This window comes from Papaver somniferum, chromosome 2, assembly GCF_003573695.1.
Source record: "Papaver somniferum cultivar HN1 chromosome 2, ASM357369v1, whole genome shotgun sequence".
NCBI classification, from domain to species: domain Eukaryota; kingdom Viridiplantae; phylum Streptophyta; class Magnoliopsida; order Ranunculales; family Papaveraceae; genus Papaver; species Papaver somniferum.
Window position 1 is genome coordinate 214274811 of NC_039359.1, and position 23459 is coordinate 214298269.

At 40.0% G+C, this 23459-nt stretch overlaps 1 protein-coding gene across 1 annotated transcript; it reads right to left on the reverse strand.

The window, feature by feature from the left end:
* Positions 1-13984: 13984 nt before the first annotated feature.
* LOC113352818 lies at positions 13985-14806 on the reverse strand. The gene has a single exon (XM_026596589.1). It carries the CDS (start codon positions 14804-14806, stop codon positions 13985-13987), a length of 822 nt encoding a protein of 273 aa, XP_026452374.1.
* Positions 14807-23459: the final 8653 nt, after the last annotated feature.

A 23459-nucleotide genomic window follows, 5' to 3' on the forward strand; every position in this document is an offset into this window, starting at 1 on the left:
ACCCTTTTTGGTTTTATCATTTTTTAACCGTTGTTTCTTTGGCTTCATCCTCCATATGAACATTATACATGTACCTTACTTTCTCACATACAATTATTAGTAGTTGTATTTACCATCAAGATGTTTCTTCTACCGATGAACTAGCACAAAATTACAGTTGAAACTTCATTTAAACATGGTTCCTATATAACACCTGGGTTTTATATTTCTTTTAAGTTTGGTTTGAAAGCGAACATGCAACTAAATCAATAGAAAAGAAAAAAATGAATTCAACAATTGAAACCATTCATAAGCAATTGAAATATTTTAGAAACTATTATAAGCATTTTGACAGGAAATAGTGTTGCAAAATGCTATTACAATTTGTTAACAAGTATTACAACTAGTTGATATTTATACCAGTATCTTCACTGATATGTTTTTTCCATCAAGATTTTGAATGTTCATAAGACTTCATGTTTCCTTTCAACAGAATCTTCATGCAATAGCACACATGAAGTCCAAAATCTCACCTGAAATTACAAACAAATGTTTCATCAAAGAACGACCATAATTAACTAAATGAAAATGATGAAACCAAAATTGGTTCCATAAAAAAACAACGTTAAATGAAAACACCAACAGAGTAGCTAGTCATAACAATATGTGAACCAATACAGGTTTCATCAAAGACTAATTGAAAACACCAACATCGCCATCTGTTCTGGTGGAACCAAATTTAACAAAGTAAAAATGATGAAACCAACAATGGTTTCATCAAAAACACATGAATAAACCAACAAATCAAATCAGTTCCGATGAAACCCAATTTAACAAAGATAAAACGATGAAACCAAAAATGGTTTCATCAAAAAGAGCAGGTTATATTCTGTTCATAAGACATAGTAAAACTATACTGGTAGAATTCGACAAAGGGAAGAATGATGAAACCCAAAATGGTTTCATCAAAATGACCAGATTTCACCAACACCACCAACACAATACTGATGGAACCATATATGACATTGTGAAGAATTGAGAAACCATTTTTGGTTTCATCAAATTGATCAGAAATTAGCAACAACATAATTCAAATTAACTTATGAAACCATTTTTACTACTTATGGTCTACAGGAAAACAAAAGTCAAACTATGGTTTTGAATTTAGAAAACCATTAAAATAATGGCAAAACTATACTCTTGTTAACTCTTCATCTTGCCAGTTATGATGATTGATTTACTTAAATCGCATTTTTTTTACAGTGTAGAGAATATTAGAGGTAGAGATGAAGAGTCGTCGTTTAGTTTAGAGAGAGAACAAATTTTATTATAGATTTGGAAGATTTTGGGCTGAAGTGGCAGATACACGTGGAGATCCACGTAGTAAACGGTTTTGGAAGAGTCTCAAACCACGGTCTGTAAAGAATTATTGTAATTTGTTTCACCAAATTTCTGTCGAAGTGTGGGCAGCATACTAAATGCTTAAACTTATTTCTTATGCTAGTAACCCAAACTAAGATATTTCCTATACAAATGATTTTACTATTCAGAATTATTCCTTCGCTCTGTTCCAAAAGAGTTGTGTTACAGTAAATAGAGAAAAGTACAAAAGATGTTGGCAAGACATTAAATTGATTGCCATATGCCTCCCAGATGAAGCAAATGTAGTTAAAGATATGTACCGTCTGGAAAGGATGTTGGCAAGACATTTATGAGTCTTTCACTCCTAATTACGAGGATATACAAATCAAATTTGTGTCTTCCTACAAAGATTCTAGTGTTTCCTACAACCTATTTTTTCACCATATAAGTTTCTTGATTGCCATATCACTAACAACAATCAGCTCGAAATATCAAATGTGTACGATCCAGTCTATATAGCATACGACTTTTGTCTCATACGAAGTAGGAGATAGAATAGATATACTTTTGAGTGATAGATAAGTTCAAATATCCACATACCTTTTTGTTGATGAAGTTCCACGGTTCCTTGAGTATATCTTCGTCGTTGTATGATGAATCGCCATGAAGTCATTGAGCTCAACTACACTTTTCTATCCTAGTCCGAGACTTAGCTATGTAGACTAGAAATCAAGACTCATAGTTTGACCACTAACATTGACAAACATGCTTGATATAGCAACGCATGCGAGGTCGACCGAGCTATGCTCTAACAATCTCCCCCTTTGTCAATTTTAATGACAAAACTATTAATACATATGGAATACAAAAAAGATAAACTTTAGTGGCTCCTATTCCATAGTATAATCTTCAACGTTCCCTAAAATCTTCGTCCTTCCAAGTACTCCAATGATCCCAAAGGTTGTAATTTTAGCATCACCGTTGTTGAAGATCCGTAGCTATAACAATGAGAGAAATCGAGATTCTCGATCATCATTATACAGTGATATAGTATTATTATGTAACATCAAAGTCCAATTGCATCACGACTTTAACAATAATACCATGGTGATATGTATCACTCCACCTAAGTCAATACTCCATCTCACATGGAAACCACTCCCCCTTACACAATGATCCGTAAACCATATGTATATGTAGTAGAACTACACATTAATTCTCCCCCTTTTTGTCAATAAAATTGGCAAAGGTACAAGAACGAGATCCTAATGAAATTTCCGAGAAGAGACGTTTCATAGACTAAAATAAAGATATACATACCAACTTAATTTAGATGCAATCATAAAGCCGAAGCTAAATGCATTCATGAAGGAGTTTTAAGATACAAGATAACTCCTATAAAATTCCACATCCGCACACCCCGCAAGATATTACCATTAAGCATAAGTTCAAAAGAACTCTCCCCTATTTGATGTCATTCCCGAAAGAACAACAAGAGCGACCTTAATTTCGAAAGAAAAGAAGGATTTTTTTAATTGGACACCAAAGACCATAGGAATGATTTTCTATATCCAAAACTCAATCAAATTAATCACAAGTAAACCCATGATTAATTCAATTGGAACACGCAACTAAATCGAACCACAAAAGTGATCAATTTAATTGATTGTGCTCAACATAAGTAGACTTACGGAGCTACGACTAAGGTAGTCATACGGAGATGATTAACTTAATCGTTCACATACTCAACATAAGGAAAACATTACGGAATATACGACTACATTAACCAATAGAACATGATTAGTATAGCCGTTCATATACTCAACACAAGGACTTGTGGAATATATGAAAACTCAACTAGACTAATTACAAGAGAACCTATAATTAATCTAATTGGAAAACACAACCAAACTAATCACAGAAGTAATCAATTTAATTGTCAATTGTTTTGCTCGACAAAAGAAGACTTTCGGAGCAAATAACTAAATAACCAATCAAGATGATTAATTTAGTTCAAATATGCTCAACATAAAGTACCTTATGGAACAACCAACAAAGCTATTCACAAAGTAATCAACTTAGTTGTATCGTGCTCGACATAAGATACATTGCGGAGCCTCACAGTAATACATAAGATATGGATCAGTAATGATCATTACTGTGGAATACATACAAGGATCCATTCTATTTTTCCATCACTATTTGCATAACGACATAATAGACGTTATCCTTGTCACAAAAGATTTTACCCTATTTTCCGTCAAATAAATGACTGCATAGGCATAACTTTTGTATTTGTCAAAAGTCCATTCGTCCTTTCATCAATACGAATACCAATTTATGAACGACTTTACTTTTGACAACATATGGGACCTTCAATTTCACTGACGGAAACAATACATATCCCATAAAAATATTGCAATACTTCAAAATCAAACAGATTAATACTGCAAAAACATCATCCTCCAAATATTTTTAAAATTTAAAACCAATAAACCTAAAAAATAACACAAGAAGATGAAAACAAAAAAAAGCTATGTGTAGTCACAATCTTTGCTATTCAAAACACTAGTTATTCTTCTAACTAAACCAAAAAGAAGACATAATAGGCAACAATTACTTTGATAAATTCTTTATCATTCCCGAACTCATTGTTATCAACAACCATCGGGATATAAGGTTCACGGAGATAAGTATTAATACCCACGAACTGTCTTGGCTGAAGAGGTCGAATTAAGGTCCTCTGAATTTCCAAAGATTTATACACGAAAGTCTTTATTTCACAAATCTCCCTTCTTATTTCCTTTAACTCATCAAGAACATTGGAAAACTTCTGAGAGTTAGAAGGAACAACCCTGGGTTTTCTTGTATTCCTTCTTTTTATTTTCAGGGACTTTGAAAAAGGAGATTTCTCTTTTTCCTTGATTGATGGCTTAACAATCATGTCGACATCCTTTCCATCTGATGAAATAATGCTTTGAGAACAATTATGAACAACTGAATTTGTGTGATGGAATCACTTAACTCAACAAGCAATCTTATAAAGGAAAAAGGAATGTAAGGTTCGAAACCTATTGACAGGTTCGCATACGCCCAACTCTAAAACCCTATAAAGAGTAGAATTGTTGATAATAATCCTTTTCTTTTATTTGATAGACAAAAAATAACAAATCCAAGAAAAGAAGGAAAAACTTTTCTGAAGCCTGGATCATCACCCAACCTTGTCTCTTTTCGATCAGGCACATGAGACAAGATTTTCCTAATAACACAATCAAGTTGTGTTGCGATAAACAACGATTTGTCCATCTTTTTCCTCATGGGAGGAATCCTCTGATCTCTGTCTATCAAACCGATTTGACCATATTTTCTTTTCAAATGGTCTTATTTTATCACTGGAAACCAACTTATTAGACGAAGATAAGATCCTACATACCTCAGCTGTCTTCTGAGCAAGTTTAAGCTTTCTTGCTAATTGATCTGCTCTTCATTGAAGTTTTCTTGCATGCCTTATTTGGTGCTTGTATTTGTAACACCTTGATAGTTCATGTCCCTTCATCGAACAAAACAAGCACGTCAATCTTGGATAGTATTCAGGCATCTGAGGTGTGCAAGAAGCTAGACATACAGTTGATCCTAAAATATCGCTGATAGGGTTTCTAGTTACCGGATTCAGTGAATCTTCCAGCTTGATTGGGTTTCCTTCTTCTCCGAACCCATTGAGGTTGATATATGTATAGCTACAAGTATCAAAATTGATGTTTTCACAAAGAAGCCCTGCACTTGATTTTTATCTTCATCAGAATCATAGGTTTCAAACATTTCATCAAGTGTTACAGCTAGACCTTTGTTCTCAGTGTATTTTCTACAATTTGGTCATTCGTCAGAAAAATGGCCAAAACCCTTACACTTAAAGCACTGAGGCATGTCCTCGTCAGCATCCTTGTTTTTAGGAGGTACGCGACCATGAGGTTTGAATGATGACTTAGGTTTGTCTCTTGAAAACCGTTTACTTCTCTTCATCAGAAGATCCCTAAACTGTCTTGTGATCAAGGAGACTGATTTGTCAAGATCTTCATCCGAAAAATCATCCTCAGACTGATCTTCCTCAGAGACATGAACACTTTTACCTTTGACAAGTAATTTAGTGTTCTTTTGTGCTTTAAAGGCAACATCCTTACCGACTTTGGATGTATGCTCATGGTTAAAGATCTTTAGCTTTCCAACCAAGGTGTTTCTGGAAAGATTATCAAGGTTATTCCCCTCAACGATGGCATGCTTCTTAGACTCGTATCTAGATGGCAGCGATCTGAGAATTTTCATCACAATGTCCTTTTCAAGAATAATCTTACCCAATGCAAAAGATGCATTAACAATTTCAGACAATGTGTGATTAAACTCATCAAATGACTCTTCATCTGCCATACGAAGGTTTTCCCAATCGGAATTAAGGTTTTGAATCCTAGCTTCATTTTCACTGGATTTACCTTCGAATACGCTTTCTAATATATCCCAAGCATCTTTAGACCTAGTGCAATTAGACACATGATGTTGAAGACTTGAGGCAATGGTCAAGAGGATAGATATGCTCAAGCCCATAGTGGGTGTGTAAATCCACAAGGAAAATCCACTCGGCTAGACCAGCGATCCGGCTCAGTTCAACTCGGTGGTGGTAAATATCCGCAAGCTTAAACGAGCTGGGTGCAAAAATCCGGGGCTATGCAGCTAAGATACTCCGCAATGCGCTGAATCAGGACTATGGGTTTAATTTACGTCGCAAAGCACTGGATCGGGACTATACAATTAAGTCTCCTTGTTTCACACCGAATCACGAATGTCTTGCCGCCGGCCGTCGCCGCCCGCGTTGATGACGTCGTGCTGCAGTTCCGGTGACGTCGCCGTGAGAGACGAAGACGCCGGCATTGATGACGTTGTGCTGATGTCGTGCTGATGCAAGCATCGGAATATTCTGAGCATATTTTAATGGCGTTATTAACTGTAACGGTACCGCTGACGTGGCAGGCATCACTGACGTGTCAACCGCTGTCGTGGCAAACTGCTGACGTGGAAGGTTCTGGTTGGGTCGTTTTGCTGACGTGGTACCTTGGTGCTGACGTGTCACTGACATGTCACCTTGCTGCAAACGTGTAACCTTCTGATTGGCACACGCTGTCGCCATGGCATGATGACGTGGAAGTGGGTGATGGGGCTCTTCCTTAGCTTGTTTCAATGCACATGGGTTTCTATGTAGAGTGCTTGTGAGGCCTAGTTAGCCATACTTGGCTAACTAGGCGAGCATATTAGGCCCATTGAACCATATTTAGTTATAGAGAGGAGCTTTCTAGACTTAAGTAAGCCCATTTTTGGTGTAGAATATTTAGGGTACAAACAATAGCATTTAACCCTTCAGAATTCTTCTTTGCAGCAAGAATCTCGGCAGCATTATATTCACCAATATTCTTGGGAAGATTTACGTCTCCAGCTGCAACAACAGGCGCATCATAGCCATTGACAACATATACCCATGATTGAAAATCTCGCGACTGGATAGAGAAATTTTTCACCATAAGTAATTAGAACCATCGAAGACTGATGGTACGTTAGTAGAGATAGCATCTCTGTCCATAGAGTCAGATCGCTGCAAACACAAACTGATGAGGTCTTAGTGTGTTTGCCTGCTCTAATACCAATTGAAAAAGAGGGGGTCTAACAACACCACCCAATATTTCTCTTAGCAATCTGTATGGACAAACCCCGAATATACTTAAGACAATCAACAAGACTCAATCAATTAAAAGTATATCAACAAGTTTATATCTCTCTCTTGATTTGATTTTCTCAAACAGAAACTGTGAGTACTAATAAAATACAAGAAATCACTTGGACGATACCAAAGACCAATGTTCAAGGATCAATAAATATCAATCAACAACCAAATTTAGTTATAGAGAGGAGCTGACGTGTCACCTTGCTACTAACGTGTCACCTTCTGATTGGCCCACGCTGTCACCATGGCATGATGACGTGGAAGTGGGTGATGGGGCTCTTCCTTAGCTTGTTTCAATGCACATGGGCTTATATGTAGAGTGCTTGTGAGGCCTAGTTATCCATACTTGGCTAACTAGGCGAGCATATTTGGCCTATTGAACCATATTTAGTTATAGAGAGGAGCTTTCTAGACTTAAGTAAGCCCATTTTTGGTGTAGAATATTTTGGGTACAAACAATAGCATTTATACCTTCAGAATTCTGCTTTGCAGCAAGAATCTCGGCAGTATTATATTCACCAATATTCTTGGGAAGATTTACGTCTCCAGCTGCAACAACAGGCGCATCATAGCCATTGACAACATATACCCATGATTGAAAATCTCGCAACTGGATGAAGGCTCGCATAGCAATTTTTCACCATAAGTAATTAGAACCATCGAAGACTAATGGTACGTTAGTAGAGATAGCATCTCTGTCCATAGAGTCAGATCGCTACAAACACAAACTGATGAGGTCTTAGTGTGTTTTCCTGCTCTGATACCAATTGAAAAAGCGGGGGTCTAACAACACCACCCAATATTTCACTTAAAAATCTGTATGGACAAACCCCGAATATACTTAAGACAATCAACAAGACTCAATCAATTAAAAGTATATCAACAAATTTATATCTCTCTCTTGATTTGATTTCCTCAAACAGAAACTGTGAGTACTAATCAAATACAAGAAATCACTTGGACGGTACCAAAGACCAATGTCCAAGGATCAATCAATATCAATCAACAACCAAATTTAGTTATAGAGAGGAGCTGACGTGTCACCTTGCTGCTAACGTGTCACCTTATGATTGGCACACGCTGTCACCATGGCATGATAACGTGGAAGTGGGTGATGGGGCTCTTCCTTAGCTTATTTCAATGCACATGGGCTTCTATGTAGAGTGCTTGTGAGGCCTACTTAGCCATACTTGGCTAACTAGGCGAGCATATTAGGCCCATTGAACCATATTTAGTTATAGAGAGGAGCTTTCTAGACTTAAGTAAGCCCATTTTTGGTGTCGAATATTTAGGGTACAAACAATAGCATTTAACCCTTCAGAATTCTGCTTTGCAGCAAGAATCTCGGCAGCATTATATTCACCAATATTCTTGGGAAGATTTACGTCTCCAGCTGCAACAACAGGCGCATCATAGACCTTGACAAATATACCCATGATTGAAAATCTCGCGACTGGATGAAGGCTCGCATAGCAATTTTTCACCATAAGTAATTAGAACCATCGAAGACTGATGGTACGTTAGTAGAGATAGCATCTCTGTCCATAGAGTCAGATCGCTGCAAACACAAACTGATGAGGTCTTAGTGTGTTTGCCTGCTCTGATACCAATTGAAAAAGCGAGGGTCTAACAACACCACCCAATATTTCGCTTAGCAATCTGTATGGACAAACCCCGACTATACTTAAGACAATCAACAAGACTCAATCAATTAATAGTATATCAACAAGTTTATATCTCTCTCTTGATTTGATTTCCTCAAACAGAAACTGTGAGTACTAATCAAATACAAGAAATCACTTGGACGGTAGCAAAGACCAATGTCCAAGGATCAATCAATATCAATCAACAACCAAATTTAGTTATAGAGAGGAGCTGACGTGTCACCTTGCTGCTAAAGTGTCACCTTCTGATTGGCCCACGCTGTCACCATGGCATGATGACGTGGAAGTGGGTGATGGGGCTCTTCCTTAGCTTGTTTCAATGCACATGGGCTTCTATGTAGAGTGCTTGTGAGGCCTAGTTAGCCATACTTGGGTAACTAGGCGAGCATATTAGGCCCATTGAACCATATTTAGTTATAGAGAGGAGCTTTCTAGACTTAAGTAAGCCCATTTTTGGTGTAGAATATTTAGGGTACAAATATCGCCCCCTTTTAATCCATAACCTGTTATGGGTTAAGAAGTTCGGGTTCCTCTATAAAATTTGTGTGTTTTTGGAGTGTTGCATAACTCACCCCCAATAGCGTTGTCTGGAGTGATATGCAACTCGCCCCCAGGGATATAATGATTGTGCTGGAGTGTTATATATCTCACCCCCAAATGGTTGAGGTGATATATAACTCTCCCCCAGTATGTTAGTGTTATGCTGCTCATGATCGCGCAAGGGTGCACTTCCTTGCTGCATTTCGCTCGCGCATGGAATGAGAAATTGAGTTTTTCTGCTATCTTGAATTCGCGCAGGGGGGAAGTCCTGCTATTCAAGATGCGCGCAGAGTTGAGATGTGTACATTTCCATATGCCCGGACATATGAAAATGTTCGCCACATTCGTTATTGTCCCATATGATGGGGATACAATTGAGATAGGGAAAAAATGCTCGAATTGTGCATTCATCCTATCTGCGAAGTGTCTGAGACATTGATGACAATAGACTTTGAACTGTACTGTTTTTCCATTTAGTACTTACTGCGGATTCGATCGTCCACAGTAACTTATAATTAAACACGAACAATTTTGACATAGTGTGGAATATCATAATAATGTTGAATTTCTGAATAGAAATAACAAGATAAGTACCTACTGTTCGACATCAGCTGCCTCGTTAAAACCTTTGCGTTGAAAACTCAGTGGGATAAAACCAACATAAAGTTAAAAGAGTACAGCACAACAGGATTTGGAACTACTTCTAATGATAAAACTTCTTCAGGTGGAATAAATTCCACGGCTTCCATGGCTTACCATCTTCAGTATCGTCGAGGTTCCTTAGGTAGTAAGAGCCACGGGATGCAGGCCTGTCGACTATGTACGGGCCTTCCCAATTTGTTCCGAGTTTTCCATAAGCCAGTGTAAATGGCGAAAATCCAGTGGATCTTTTTGGGGTTGTTTGATACGACCATAAGACCCCTGGGAACTCCTCTGTCCATTTCACTTTCTCCTTCTCCAGCCTTTTCTTGAGGTTGTCCATAATAACGCGATTGGTTGCTTCCGCCTGCCCATTTTTTTGAGCATAGTAAGGAGATGAGAAATTGTGGCGAATATTCAAACCATTGCAGAAGTCTTTGATCACCCCAGAATCGAACTGCTTCCCATTGTCTGATATTATCGCGTCTGGGATTCCAAATCTGCAGATGATATTCTCCCGTATGAACCTTTTCACATCATGTCTAGTAACATGTACCAGTGCCATTGCTTCGACCCATTTGGTGAAATAATCAGTAGCGGCTAGTACGAATCTTACGCCTTCAGGAGCTTTGGGAAGTGGTCCGACGATGTCTAGTCCCCACATAGAGAATGGCCAGGGACTAAAAACTGGATGCAATTCATTTGCGGGCCTTTTAAGAATTGGAGCGTGCTCTTGACATAACACAATTTCTGCGCGTATTCTTTAGCATATTTTTGCATGTATGGACAGAAATACCCCTGGGTGAGTACCCTGTGCGCGAAACTGCCCCCTCCAGAATGACTGCCACATATTCCTTCATGAGCCTCTCTCAATATCGGTTGCCCTTCCTCTGATGATACGCACCGCAAAATAGCTCCAAAGCTACAGGTTTGCGGTACAGCTGTCCCTCGATCATTGAATATCTCCAAGCATTCTTCTTCACTTTTGAAGCGAGATGCTCATCTTCTGGGAGTTCACTGGTTGTCAAATACCGAACATAAGGTTGACGCCAGTCTGAAGTCCTTTCAGCTGGACTGCTTGAATTATCTACCACTGGACTGTCAACATCCATATTACTGTCAACGTTTTCGTTATCTCCCTGTGCTGATGTAGTTGGCATCTAGCCCCCACTAGCATGTCCGAGAGCTAGAACAAAATGGCTGTCGGAGATGCTAGGTAACTCTTGGAAATCCACTACAACGAAACGGGTGGTATCAGTTTCGAATGCGGAAGAAGATATGTTAAAGCATCTGCGTGCCTGTTTTCCATCCGCGGTCGCTGCCCAATAAAGAACTGGTCGAACTCATTTGCCAGCTCTTTCATACGATCCAAATATAAGGCCATCCTTTCTTCCTTGGCTCTGTAGGTTCCCAGAAACTGGTTAACTACTAGCATGGAATCAGTCACCAGCTTCACGTTCTTCGCATCTAACTGTTTGACAGCCTTTAAACCGATAATTGCAGCTTCGTATTCAGCTTCATTGTTTGATGCTTGAAAACCCAGTCTGGTTGATTTCTCGATCCTCGAACCATCGGGAGTAAGGATGACACATTCAACTCCAGCTCCACCAACATTTGATGAACCATCAGTAAATACGGTCCATAATGGTTCAGGTGTATCGACCTCCATTGCCGACTCGCCCCCAGTCTGATCATTGGTTGGCTCTATGGGTTTGAACAACTCCTCTTCTTCTCCAGCAACCGTTTGTATATCGTCCATAGGAAAATCTTCTAACATTGCAGCCAGGGTGTGTCCCTTTTCTGCAGTTCTGGTTTCGTATTTGATCTCATACGCCCCCAGAAAATTTGACCATATGGGTAGTCGGCTGGAATCATCAGCGCGTTCCAGGATTCTCTTCAGCGGATATTCCGAGTAGACTACGATCTTCCTGCCTTGGAAATAAGGCTTTAGGCGACGAGATGCATGGCACAGTGCAAGGGCTATCTTCTCAATTTTCTTGTACCGTGTTTCCTCCCCCGTCAGAGATTTACTGACGAAGTAAACATGCTTTTCATGTGGATCTGTAACAAACATCACTGCACTTACCGCGTTCTCTGTTGCTGCCAAATAAACTCCGATAGGTTGTCCAGTTTTTGGACTCACCAAAACTGAAGGAGTTGACAAATACTGTTTGATCTCATCGAAAGCTTTTTCGCACTCATCCGTCCAACCAAAATTCACTGCTTTTTTCAACACATCGAAGAATGGTTTGAATGGATCCGAAAAGCGTGAATGAAACGATTCAAAGCTGTTAATCGACCTGCTAGCTTCTGGACCTCCTTTTTCGTTCTTGGGGATGGCATCTCTCTGATGACTCTGATTTGCTCCGGATTCGCCTTGATTCCTCTGTGCGTCATCAAGTGTCCGAGGAATTTTCCCGACGACAGCCCGAATGAACACTTTGCTGGATTGAGCTTTATATGATATTTCCTCAAGATATCGAATGTCTTCTGCATGTCAAGAATATGCGACTCCTTTTGTTCAGATTTCACCACCATATCGTCGATATACACTTCCATCGACTTCCCAATCAGGTCCTTGAACATATGGTCTACCAAGTGCTGGTAGGTTTCCCCTGCGTTCTTTAACCCGAACGACATTACAATATAGAAATAAACTCCTCTGTCAGTCACGAATGCAGTATGCTCTTGATCTTCCTCGAATAAAGGTATTTGGTTATACCCTGAAAAACTGTCCATGAATGACAGTCTCACGTACCCTGAGGTTGCGTCCACCAAATCTCTTATCCGTGGCAATGGGTATGGATCACTCGGACATGCTTTATTCAAATCAGTAAAATCGATACCGACACGAATTTTACCATTCTTCTTCAGAACGGGTACGACATTTGACAGTCAGCGAGGATATTGTACTGGACGAATAAAGCCTGCTTCCAACAGCTTTTCGACTTCTTCGGTAACTCCATCTTTTTTTCTTTGCGCCATATTCCTGATTTTCTGACGAACTGGATGAAACTTCTCATCGATATTTAGCCTGTGGAAGGCTACATTCGGATCTATCCCAGGCATCTCAGCGAAACTCCATGCGAAAACGTCGGCGTTTTCCCTTAGCAATGTAATCAAACCATCACGTTCATGTGCAGGAAGATCTGCCCCTACGAACGTTGTTTTGTGCTCCTCATCTCCAATCTGGACCTCGATCAGTTTCTCGACTGTTGGGGGTTCAGCATCGTCCTCTCCCACATATGATTTTGGAGGGAGAGGGATCTGTAATTGCTATTTCTGCTCGACTCGCATGATTTGATTCCCGCTAACTTCTTACTTCTTGTACTCGTCCATTGCACTCTCGTGACACTTGTGGGCAGCCATCTGGTCACTCCTAACTTTCACGACTCCTGCAGAGGCAAGAAACTTTAAACATTGATGATAAGATGATGTAACTGCACCGATCTCATGCAGCCAGTCTCGACCTACAATCGCGTTGTAGGGATCCCTACAGTCAAGCAGCAGGAAATTTCCTAGAACAGACTTGTCAGCCACTGTCATAAGTATCTTCACTTTTCCAATCGCCTTTGTAACTTCGCCGCTGAAACTGATAATTGCATTTTCATCCTCCTCGATCAAGTCGTGTGGAAGATTCATAGAGGAATAAGCTCCTGAAAACAGCACGCTCACTGAGCTGCCTGTATCCACTAGAATCCGGTGTACACGAAACATGCCAATCCAAGCAATAACATCATTGTGTGGAGCATATACACCTATCATGTCTGCTGCAGAGAACTCGATTTTTGTGCACCCAAGCTCCCGAATTTCTGCTCCATTGTCGTTGAAAAATCGATGTGATTTGTCAAGTACCATTCTTTTAGCTACCTGAGCTTTCTCCTGGTCTCATCTTCCGATGACCGCCTGGTCATTGAGTGGATCCTGGCGTGACTGACGTTAATCACATGAGAGTTGATCACATGTGTTGTGCCAAACTGTCCAGGACCTTTCCCAAAATCCTTTTTCACGTGCTCTTGTAGCTTTCCAGCGTCTATCATTCGCTGGACCTCGATTTGTAAAGCGCGGCAATTCTCGGTCTTGTGACCATGGTCTTTATGGAACTTGCAGTATTTGCTCTTATCACGTGTCTCAAAGGACGAGGGGGGATCAAATCCTTGCTGATTTTCTCATACAACTCTGCAAGCTGTATGTTCAACGGAGTCAGCTTCATATCATGATATTTCTGGTATCCAGCTTCCATTCGTTCACTTTGGTAATTCTCCCGGACTTCACCTCGATCATTGTGTTGGGCGTTCGAACGGTTCTTCGACTTGTCTTTCCTCCCATCATTGAGATGATTGGATGATCTGTGAACATATCTCGTCTCTCGAGCTTTGGAATCATCCTCCACTCGAGCGTATTCTTCCACTCGATTATACAGTCCTTCCAGAGTCTTTGGTGGTCTCTTGACCAATGAACCGTATATACCTCTTTGATCGTACTGGTACGCCTGTTTATAATCTTCGATGACGCTTTGATCGTTGGCACCATCCACATCTGCTAACTCTTGCTTGAAGCGTCGAGTAAACTGTCTGATGCTTTCATCCTTACGAATTTCTAGAAGGAACAAATCGTGGCATTCCTTCCGATCGCGTCTGTTGTACCTGTAGTGGGCGCAGAATTCTCCAACCAATTCATGGTAAGTACCGATCGACTGTGCAGGGAGGTTGTTGAACCATTTTATTGCTCCTCCATCCAGAGACTGTGGAAACATTTTACACATCAACTCATCACCGTGCTGCCATAGGATCATAGAAGTTTCATATTGTAACACATGCTGATCTGGATCATCTGTTTTCTCATCGAATTCTGGCATCTTTGGAACCAGAAAATTCACAGGCGGACGAAATTATCGGATATTCATCTTGAAAGGGGCTCCTACCGATCGATGCAACCGGTCCATATTTTCTTCTCTGAATTGCGTTTTAGACATTACTTTCTCGATCATCTTGGTAAGGCGATCTTCTGTTATTGCACCTATGTCTCCATCAGAGGAACTGTCTTCTTTCTCATAGACCCGATCCTCTGGAATATTAGATTTGGATCTTTTTCTTTTCCCAGCTCTACCTTGCTACGAACGAGCATAGTAATCGTGCGAAAATTCTTTCTCATCGTTCCGATCTCGAACCTCTTCGTCGTCATTTCTGAGGCGTTTTGAACAGTTGGTGATTCTGGCCTCACTATGCTAAGTTGCAGCTGGCCAGGTCCCTGCTCGGTGAGGTCGTACAGGCCTTCGTTTAGGAAAATCTCCAGTAGGCAACAAATTGATCTCTGGTCGATCAAGATTGACCACTTCTCTGTTTGGGTATGCATCTGGAGGGCTAATTCGACTGCCAAGGCGTTGCCATACAAACCGACCCCGCTGGTTATTCCGAATACCAGACCTAGGTCGATGCTGGTTTTCACGTTCTAATCTCACCAAAGCATTCTCCTTCTCCAACTGGTTCAGACGATTGAGTAACAACTCTTCCTCTGTACTAGGAGTCGCAGTTCGTCTGTCTCTTTGGTCCTCTCGATCGTTTTTCCTCCTTGACAGGCTGCCAATTGAACATTCTCTATTTCCTCGAACCTGAGGGTTTTCCCCATCAACATCAATTCCTCCATCTTCGTTTGCTGGTTGTTTTTCCCTTCTGCGATTCAGATCTAAATTTCTGTCACGGAAGCGATCTCGATCTCGTTCATGATCCAGGGATCTGTTATGAGTACGATCTTGACCCTGCCTGTTTCTAGTGGGTACTGCTGGAGCTGAATGAACTTCAATTTCGTGCTCTTCAGCTTCACTTCTCCTGCTATGCTGGGAATCGCTAGCAGAATCATCTCTTCGTGCAGTTTGTCTGATTACTGCCATAGCTCGATCTGGTAAAACACTATAATATTTTCTCGAAAACCTTCGTCGGTGCCAATGTTTGTATGGTAAAATTACTTCTATCGCAAACACGAATTTCTTTATGATTTTGCTGAGAATCGAATCGATGCTCCACACTGCAAATGGATTGAGTAATGGGGGGAGGGGGGGTACCTGCAAAAAAACCTCCAATGCTTAAGTTAGCAAGAGATTTTTCACAGGAGGTTTTAATGGGGAAATATTGCATACCTCTTGGGTTGTGAAACCCCGTATTTATATGGTGCGAATTTCAGTTCCACTTTGTGGTAGGTATAAATTGCCATAACTGGCCCCTGCATGCCTCCCTGCCATAACTGGCCCCTGCATGCCTCCCTGTCATAATTGGCCCTGCATTCCTCCCTGTCATAACTTGCATTGAATGATCCTGCATGCTTCCAGAATCCTCTTCATGAGTTATGGAATTGGATAAACCAAAAGGTGTAAAGGATTGTCCCAAGAGGATAGATATGCTCAAGCCCATAGTGGGTGTATAAATCCACAAGGCAAATCCACTCGGCTAGACCAGTGATCCGGCTCAGTTCAACTTGGTGGTGGTAAATATCCGCAAGATTAATCGAGCTGGGTGCAAAAATCCGAGGGTATGCAGCTAAGATACTCCGCAATGCGCTGAATCGGGACTATGGGTTTATTTTACGTCCCAAAGTACTGGATCGGGACTATACAATTAAGTCTCCTCGTTTTACACCGAATTACGAATGTCTGGCCGCCGTCTATTGCCGCCCGCCGTTGCCGCCTCCCGTTTCCCCCGGTCGTGGCCGCCGGTCGCTAACCTGCTGCTGCAGTTCCGGTGACGTCACCGTGAGAAATGAAGACGTCGGCGTTGATGACGTCGTGCTGACGCAAACATCAGAATATTCTGAGCATATTATAACGGCGTTACTAACTGTAACAGTACCGCTGATGTGGCAGGCATCGCTGACGTGTCAACCGCTGACGTGGCAAACTGCTGACGTGGCAGGTTCTGGTTGGGTCGTTTTGCTGATGCGGCAGCTTGGTGCTGACATGTCACCTTGCTGCTAACGTGTCACATTCTAATTGGCCCACGTTGTCGCCATGGCATGATGACGTGGAAGTGGGTGATGGGTCTCTTCCTTAGCTTGTTTCAATGCACATGGGCTTCTATGTAGAGGTCTTGTGAGGCCTAGTTAGCCATACTTGGCTAACTAGGCGAGCAGATTAGGCCCATTGAACCATATTTAGTTATAGAGAGGAGCTTTCTAGACTTAAGTAAGCCCATTTTTGGTGTAGAATATTTAGGGTACAAACAATAGCATTTAACCCTTCAAAATTCTGCTTTGCAACAAGAATCTCGGCAGCATTATATTCACCAATATTCTTGGGAACATTTACGTCTCCATCTGCAACAACAGGAGCATCATAGCCATTGCCAACATATACCCATGATTGAAAATCTCGCGACTGGATGAAGGCTCGCATAGCAATTTTCCACCATAAGTAATTTGAGCCATCGAAGACTGGTGGTACGTTAGTAGAGATAGCACCTCTGTCCATAGAGTCAGATCGCTGTAAACACAAACTAATGAGGTCTTAGTGTGTTTGCATGCTCTGATACCAATTGAAAAAGCGGGGGTCTAACTACACCACCCAATATTTCGCTTAGCAATCTGTTTGGAAAAACCCCGAATATACTTAAGACAATCAACAAGACTCAATCAATTAAAAGTATATCAACGAGTTTGTATCTCTCTCTTGATTTGATTTCCTCAAACAGAAACTGTGAGTACTAATCAAATACAAGAAATCACTTGGACGGTACCAAAGACCAATGTCCAAGGATTAATCAATATCAATCAACAACCAAAGGTCGGATTTCCAATTGATGATCACAAACGCACAACCTGTATTATTTCAATTATAAAGATAAACAATATAATATGTGAAAAATGAAATAACACAGATACCAGAAATTTTGTTAACGAGGAAACCGCAAATGCAGAAAAACCCCGGGACCTAGTCCAGATTGAATACACATTGTATTAAACCGCTACAGATACTATCCTACTACAAGTTAATTCAGACTGAACTATAGTTGAACCCCAATCAGTCTCCCACTGATCCAAGCCTCTGATCCCAGCAGGACAATGCGCACTTGATTCCCTTAGCTGATCTCACCCACAACTAAGATTTTTTGCAACCCAAAATCGCAGACTTGATAATAAACAAATTTGTCTCACAAAGAAAAGTCTATCAAAGGATAAATCTGTCTCCCACAGAAGAACCCTAGGTTTTTGTCCCGTCTTATGATATGAAATCAAGGTGAACATGAACCAATTGATAATCCAGTCTTATATTCCCGAAGAACAGCCTAGATTAATCAATCACCTCTCAACAGTCTTACTGGTATAAACAAGAGGACGTCAAGGAATCACAAACAGTGAGACGAAGATGTTTGTGACTTTTTTATCTTGCCTATCGGAGAACTCTCACGATCTCAAGCCAATCAATAAGATTGTACTCGTACGATAGAAGATGCAAGATCAGATCACACAACTACGATAAAAGTAGTATAGGTATGGCTTCACAATCCCAATAAAGTCTTTAAGTCGTTAACCTGGTTTTAGAGAACAAAACCAAAGGATAGAGGAGAGTCGACTCTAGCGAGCGCACTAGTATCACACAGATGCGTGGGGATTAGTTTTTCCCAATGCTAGAAATCTCCTCTATATAGTCTTTAAATCACGGTTTTGCCTTAGGTACAAAGCAATAAATATTCATCGTTAGATGAAAACCTAATTTAGATTCAAGCTAATATTTCTCAACCGTTAGATAAAAAACTTAGCTTGTCACACACACTTGAGATATACGTTTACTGGGTTTGTGAAAACCGTGCCCAAACGTGTACGTGTATGTTGGTTCAACATAGTAACCCCAAAGGTTAACCATAAGAGCATTTCATATCAACCTTGTTCTTCTTCACCATAACTAGTTCAATTGACTCAAATGAACTAGTTAGAGAGTTGTTCAATTGCTATGAGATCTTATGTAACATAAGACATAATTGAAACAAAGATGATTCGATTCGATTGAATCGGCTCATGAATTTTAGCCACGGTTCGCATACTGCATTCCTTAGTAATTTAAGTTTCATGTTCAGGGCACATCTTTAGATCATAACCCACTCAAGTTCGCAAACAAGTTCGCGGACTTAAGGCAGCCGGCAGAGTTTTCCAAACTCAGCAGAAAATCTCGGCAAAGAGACTTCCCCCAGTTCGCGGACTAAACACGCAAATGAGTTTTTGGAAATCCCAGCAGAAATTCTCGGTAAGAGAACTTCCGTCAGTTCACGGACTTGGCAAAGCCAATTCCTCCAGTTTCTCTCAATCAACAAAGTTCGCAAACTTCGGATTAAGGAATAGGACTTATGCACATATGTGTTACCACACAATGCTTATATCCATCATTGGTTATATTGACCTAAACTCTCATTCCAACTATTGAAACATTCTTAGAGGACGTTATATAGTTGTTACACTATTTCTTGTCAAAGCGATTTTCAAAGTGATTGAAACATTATGACTTACGTCACTAGGTGAAGATAAACCTGATCAAAGCGAAGCGCTTTACCAACACATGATTTCGAAATATAGATAAGTAGAGTATACTCAGCTCGAAATATCAAATGTGTATGATCCAGTCTATATAGCATACGACTTTTGTCTCATATAAAGTAGGAGATAATAGATAGATTTTTGAGTGATAGATAAGTTCAAATATCCACATACCTTTTTGTTGATGAAGTTCCACGGTTCCTTGAGTAGATCTTCGTCGTTGTATGATGAATCGCGATGAAGTCATTGAGATCAACTACACTTTTCTATCCTAGTTCGAGACTTAGCTATGTAGACTAGAAATCAAGGCTCATAGTTCTGATCACTAAAATTGACAAACATGCTTGATATAGCAACGCATGCGAGGTTGACCGAGCTATGCTCTAACACGTGTATTTCAATCCTCTTGGTTGAGCACTTGTCCATTCTTTATTCACTTCAACGCCCTGTTGTTTTTGAACAATGAAGGAAAGTGTTCGTAAATCGACACCTACATAATCATCAAAATTACTTATCAAACAAGATATTGAAAAATAATAATTAATAGAATAATAATTCATCCGACAAACCAATATGATCACTTCAATTACCTGGAGTATGCTAGTATTCCCGTTCATTTGAGATCTTCATTCCATATATTTTTTCGCTAGATCCTCATTTGCATCTTCTAAAGGATGCAAGAGCTGCATATAGTTGGCACTGACCTTGTATTAACGGCTTTCGGGAAACACAACAGCCACTAGCACGTACAACAGCTGCAGGCCTGCGGCAGAACGAATTTCAATCTCAAGGTGCGGGAGAACCATTCTTATGTATGGACTCGACATATAAGCTCCTCAAAACCGCACTTCAGGTTTGTGAAAAAATTCTGATTGGGTTTTTCGTTGGCCGAAGGCATTCTTTCAACTTAGTTGAACTGTCCATGAAGAAATTGTGGAACCTCAAAGGTGATTTCCGATTAACTATTCATGATGAATTCATTTTATGTTTGAATTTGACCTAGAAGAAGATAGAATTACTGCTTAGAACATGGCCCTATTATCTTAGTTGGTGGGTTGTTTCTAATCCAACCTTGGCACTTGTTTGTTGAAGAATCAGTTTAAGAGGTGAAATCTTTTCTTGTTTGGCTGAGTTTGAGAAAAATCCCCATTCATCTATGGAAGGTTAAGGGGATTAGCATGATTGCAAGTATTTTGGGTGTACCCCTTCTAATGTATAAACATACTTTAGCTAGAACTAGAATGATCTGTGCTAGGGTTTGTGTAGAAATAGATATTGAGTGTGATTTTCCTGATTTTATACCTGTCACTTTTGATGGGAAAAGCTTTGTCATTCCTATGGAATACTCTTGGCCTCCAAGGTGCTTGAATTATTCTACCTTTGGACATTTGAGTAGTAAATGTCCAAAGGAAATATCCAGCAAGTCTATTAAAAAAGCTTGGATTCCTAATGTCAACAAGGGGGATATTGTAGATACTGTGAAGAAGGTTCAATCTCAAGGAAAAATCAGGGAGGTGGGGACTACAACTAGCGAAGGCTTAACGGAAATCAGTGAGAAAGATATTTTAGAGGGATTTGAGCCTGGTGGTACAATACCCAGGGAATCAAATATGAATGTGCAAGGAAGTATAGAAATCGAGGATGACGGGGTTGCGGGGACCAAGGATATGCATCAAGTATGTTCTTTTCACTCTTCTTTTGAGGAAATTAATCCCCAATCTCTTGTGAGATTTTGGCTCAACCTCAAGCTTGGGAATGGAAGTATGAAAGAAAGAAGAAATATTCAGGTAAAATCAAACAAGCTCGGGTTTCTTGTATAAGTAAGAATCCATTTGAGTCTTTATCTATTAATGTTGATGTTGTAATGAATGAGTCAAATAACAATGTTAACAAAGCAACAGAAGAAGAGATGCAAGGCAAGGAAATTTTATTGGGGGTTGATAAAGATGATTGTAATGAGAGGGTTATTTTTGGAAGAGGATAATAGTCTACAACAAAGCAATAAGGATCAAGTGACAGTGGAGAATTGCTTAGATTCAGATGTACCTTGCTCTGAATCAACAATTGCACTTGCTATGTATTTGGAAGCAACCCTAGATTCGAGAGGAGGGGAACACCCAAATTTAGTGTCTACCGAAATAAATGGGTTTTCAACTCCAAGTGTGACTTCTAATTCTAATGTGAAGGTGAATTCGAAGGCGAGTCTTCCAGCAGATTTGAGTTGGATTACGGTTCGGAAAAAGAAGAAGAAAAAATCCTCTTCTTCTGGGCCGTTGACTCAAGATCATCAAGTTAAGTCAGCTACTGTCTCTGTTACTAATGCCGAAATAGATTCTCAAATCGCTTTTAACAAATTGATGGGTATCTCTGACCATACTTTGATGAGATCTATATATAAGAATTTATTGGAGAATTCTAAGTCTCAATCAGAGATGGAAGCACCTCCTTTTGAGGATGATGATGGCTTAAGAGATTTCGACCCCGACACCGACACTGATGAGCCAAATTGATGCTGTCAAATGCTCGTTGCAAGATGAAAATGAGGATTTTTGAAGATCGATTAGCTTTCAACATCCATATCTTTTGGGTTTCTTGTTTGTGAAGGATCTTAACTAATTTCTTTTTTGGAGCTTAGGTTTGAAGTTTTTCTTTGAGATTGTGATGACTTTGCTCCTTCGTGGGCACGTTGTTTTCCTTTTTCGTTTTTTCTTTTTTTGTAACTTTGGTATTACTCTCGGTGACATCTCTGTTTTTTAATTTAATTTGCCTTTCTCTCGTTAAATGAAAATCCCCCCACCCCCACCCACCCCTATTACCAACTTGGACATTGTCGTGGCCTCATTCCAGCCAAATATGGATTTAGCCACTTGGCGTAGTGTCAGTTGGTCAGACTCTCGGTCGGTCCATGCAAGATTCCTTGCTGTTACTTAGCAGTGAATCAAACAAAAGAGGGTAAATGAGATTCAGTGTTCAGTTATACTAGTCCTAGCCCTAGTTAGCATTTCGGGATACGGGAAACGTTCGGGACGACAAACATACAGGTATTATTCGTTTTGGAGGAATTAAAATCCGATCCAGTATTCGGTCAATGATTCGTGATTCTACGATAATTCGGAACGGTATTCGTACGTGTATAATTCGTTTTAGGTATACAAGTTCGGCACCCAAAATACAGTACGTGTTAACTTATAAGAATATATATCTAAATAATATAAATTAGAAGGTGAGTATTAAGGTTTCATCTTTAAAATTATTATGTTTAAAATATATACCATGTAATCAGCAAACAGCCCAGATCAGTGGGTCTGTTTACTTCGTTGAAAGCTTGTGGTCGTGTCTTCGACCCCTTTCAGCCAAAGTTTTTGAAAAAAACATGGCAGACAAAGTCTGCATGTGTCACGTGAGGTGACGAGGTCATGATATGTACACGGCACTTCTTCTTCTGTCCCACTAAAACTGATGACATGGACCCGAATCGGTTACCTCAAAATAATAGCGTATCCAGACCGGAGTTACAAACGTACATATGAGACGGAGAAAATACGGATTCGGAACTATTCGCAAATTATACGCGAATAGTTTTCCGAATTGCTAATTAGGGTCCTAGCTATAGTTCTGCGCTCTTCCTTTGCTCATGTTAAGACTTCTCGGAGCACTACAATATGAAAAGCCCGAGAATATTTTTTCTTTGCTTTCTTTTTTTTTTTGGTTTTGACAAGAAGTCTTGAGATTCTTATTCACATCCACCTATGAAATTTTACTGATAAAAAAAAGAATTCTTTATAAAACCAAAAACTTTTGTTCTGTGGATGTCTGACATAATGAATGTTTGTGGCGTTTTTTCGTCAATAATATTAAGGAACCAGCCAAAAGAGACCGCTGAAAAATGCAGTCATTAAACAAATGAGATGGACCCTAATGTTTTTCCATCCTGGCTTGCCATTTTGTTCCCATCCAAAGTAGTGTGCTGAGGAGTGTCTAAAAAATGCTAAACT

Coding starts and splice junctions, on each gene's coding strand:
- LOC113352818 (XM_026596589.1), bottom strand. CDS start 14,806: ATGCCAGAATTCGATGAGAAAACAGATGATCCAGATCAGCATGTGTTA.